The 3,215-nt window shown below is 53.5% G+C and overlaps 1 protein-coding gene across 1 annotated transcript in view; it reads left to right on the top strand.

Annotated features, from left to right (window-relative positions):
• Positions 1-714: 714 nt before the first annotated feature.
• The window catches only part of EMH_0080060 (uncharacterized protein), a gene marked incomplete at both ends in the record, with an annotated part of 3,032 nt that continues 531 nt past the window's right edge, over positions 715-3,215 (top strand). The window contains 4 exons of the mRNA XM_013500208.1: positions 715-747; positions 2,174-2,320; positions 2,699-2,793; positions 3,002-3,093. Coding sequence (XP_013355662.1) covers positions 715-747; positions 2,174-2,320; positions 2,699-2,793; positions 3,002-3,093 — 367 coding nt within the window. The remainder of the gene's footprint in view (positions 748-2,173; positions 2,321-2,698; positions 2,794-3,001; positions 3,094-3,215) is intronic.

The following is a 3,215-nucleotide window of genomic DNA, read 5'->3' on the forward strand; positions in this document are numbered from 1 at the left end:
TATATATATATATATATATTCAAAGAATCAGGACGTTTTAGTTGATCGTCCAGGGACGCCTGCTTTAGTTCCCTAGAATCGGCTTTTCTATTTACACCTGTAGTACGCGAGAGGAATGATGCAATGGCGAAATTGGTGCGTTCCTACTTGCCACTTGGATTCACAGAGCATCAGGTTTAGACACTTGTGCACTTCAAATTGGTTTTCCTGGGTGTGCTCTTCGCATTGAAGTTGACGGTTGGTTCCCTGATACCGATTTTGATGTCATGCCCACTTCTGACTATTCCGCTCTCTTCACGCTACTTAAGTATACATGACTGCCGCTATACAGCGGGATGCTCTGCGCGCGGAGACATAGATACATGCTCTACCTCAGTTATGGTTCGGTCATATCACTGCTCGTTCGGGCAGGCGTGCTGTTCATCATCACGCGCATACGCAACTGAAGTGGAACCCTTCGGTATATTAGTGTAGAGTCTTCCTTACGGTTCAACGCTGATAGCACTGCATCATATTCCTTTTTGCGCTTTATGCGTGGCATTTTTATGACCGACACGCGGTGACAAACACCCGAGTTTCCACTGCTTTGGGCTTCGCCTTACCCTCAGCTCCGTTGGCACAGGAGCCGTGAGCCGAAAGCAACAACAGTTCGAGCTCCGTTTATTCCAAGTAGACGTGGCGAACAGCTAGTGGAAGTGCGTTGCGAGACTCTCAATGGTGGCGTGGGGGAGCATGGAAGTCATGTTGGTGCGTTCGTGTAGCCCTCCCTGGTGCAGGCGGGGATGGTACGTTGGGCTCTGAGGAGGGCTTGCCCGGACCACGTCGGATCTGCAGTCCGACAGGGACGGCGGATTGCGTTGGCAAGGGTATTGGTCTGCCTTGGGAAGTACGTTAGTTCGCACTAGTCGGCATTGAGCGCTACTGCATTTGCCTACGAACTGTAAGGCGGCGGCTCTGAGTGACTATACGCTGATCTATGGCGGATTAGATGATTCCTTTGAAGATACTCCAAGGAGCGGGCCCTGGACTTTACGCTCTGTAGATCTTTGTCTTCCTCATTTGTCTTGCCTTAGCATGTTGTCATTGTAATGCCTTCACAGGGTATGCATTATCGACGGGGAAACAGTCTAGCAGGCTACATATGCAAGTGCTCTGAATTGGAGCAACCACTTTATTCCTGTGTTTCGTTCGGGAAGCAGTTGTGGATCAATTTGCATTGTGCAATACTTGGCTTTTGGTATGCATGCATCTATCTAATATTTAGGGATAGAGCACTGCTTGCACTGATATGCGTAGGGAAGGAAAGGAACTTGTTCGTTAACAGACCGAAGGCGCACTCGCGGCGTTAGTCTCTTAGGATCAATGTGACAGGTCGTTCCCTGCACCGCATTTGGTAATCTATTTTCTTTTTTCATGTGGACATAGACACGGCACCAGCGTCGATTTGCCTGCTGAACTGCAAGCAACTGTTGGGATGGCGTTGATGCCACTGAAGTGACTCTGGTTCCTAAAGTGATAACAGCGCAGTGCTCACGCAGCGCTCATATAGGTTGTCTCCACTATGGTAAACGTCCACGTCATACAACGCGGAGGGCTGAAAAGGGAAGCTTTCCTGTAGCAGCTACGCGAAGCTGCGCTCAGAGGAAGGAGGCAGTTTTGTTAGGGTCCCCCAGCAGTACGATTGGGACTGCTTCGGGTCCCCGGCCAAACTGCCTCCGGACTCTGAAACCAGCCTCGCGTAGTACATATGGATTTACGTAGTGAGAACAATACCACACTGTTTTAGAAGGGCGGTTTGCATATCTCGAAGCGAAAACGCCTTCGTGCAAACGATGCATTCTGGCTAAATAGTTGTGCCGAAAAGCGCGGGAGGAACATGCTCCGGTTTCAAAACTCCTAGTGGTGGCGCCGATCCACCACTAGGAGCTTTGACAGCATTACATACACCTACACCTACACGCACACGCATGACCACATTCGTCTCACGAGCGGCACAATTCACGATGCATCTGTGACGTTAGCTAGGGCGTCAACTGCCGCAGCGAACAGGGCTCCTTAATGTTAACGTGCATCTGTGTTGGGTTTGGAGAGCCGCAGCAGGCTCGCCGCAGGTTTTAGACGTGTGGTTGGGCAAATACGAGCGTAAAGAAGCGCGTCACGTGTGTCACTATAGGCCGCGAGTGGCACCGTCCTTGTGCAGCACCGGTTGCGTCACGAGCAGGATGTGGGTCGTGCACTTGAGGCGACGTGGGACGTCGCGGAGTACCTCGTGGGGTGGCTACCAGTATTGGTTGAGTACTTGGCGTATGTGTATTTGCGTGTATGGCTTGATGTTTGCGCGTGCCGAGTTTGGCAACGGGAGCAGCAAGCCAGGCTTCGGGTGCATGGCGCTAGAATTTTGGCATGTGTTGTCATACGACAACACATGGAGAAGCCGCGGCAGCGCCATTACCGTTGGGCTGCAACGGCAATGGGGCTGCCGCGGCTTCTCCGGCAGCACGATTGCGCTCGCGGTTCCGGAGCGATGTCGCGGGTCTAGGGCTGCGTTTTGTGTTGCCATGCCTATCGGCGTTGCTTCGTTTCCGTGCTAGTGTGCCTTTTTGCCAAACTGGTTAAGCGTCAGCACGTACCGCGTTGGGCGACAGAGGTCGTAGTCTCGGCTATGATTGCGTAGTTTTCGTGCTGCGTGGAGTTGCAGGACGGCCATGCTGCGCGTGTCGTGGAGGGGTGTGCAGGGCACGAGGTGTTGGAGCGAGCCGTTGCGGCAGCGGAGCGTAGCCTTTCGCTATGCCGGTAGGGGTAGACTGCCACTGGTGCTTCTGCGGTGCGCTGTTGGTTGCATCCAGTAGGGAGGCGGTGTAGGCAGGTGGTTGGGTGGGTGTTCGTAGGCAGCTTGGATAGAGCTGGCAAGTCCTGGCGTATCGGTGCTGTTTGCTCTGAATCCCTCGCCGTAGCACGCCGGACTGCTGAAGGTGGGGTTGCATGCATGCTGGGTATGCAGCGTTGCATCCGCTCTGCTAGAGGCTGTCAACCGGTTGTCAGACACACAAGGATGGCAGCAAAGCAGGCGCTCTGCATTCGGTGTCATAGGATGTGCGTTGCAACGGTATTGGTGCTGCCGCGGCTTCTCCGGCTGTACGATTATGCTCGCGGTTCCGGAGCGATGTCGCGGGTCTAGGGCTGCGTTTTGTGTTGCCATGCCTATCGGCGTTGCT

Source organism: Eimeria mitis, genomic scaffold, assembly GCF_000499745.2.
Source record: "Eimeria mitis Houghton genomic scaffold, Emh_scaff5129, whole genome shotgun sequence".
NCBI classification, from domain to species: domain Eukaryota; phylum Apicomplexa; class Conoidasida; order Eucoccidiorida; family Eimeriidae; genus Eimeria; species Eimeria mitis.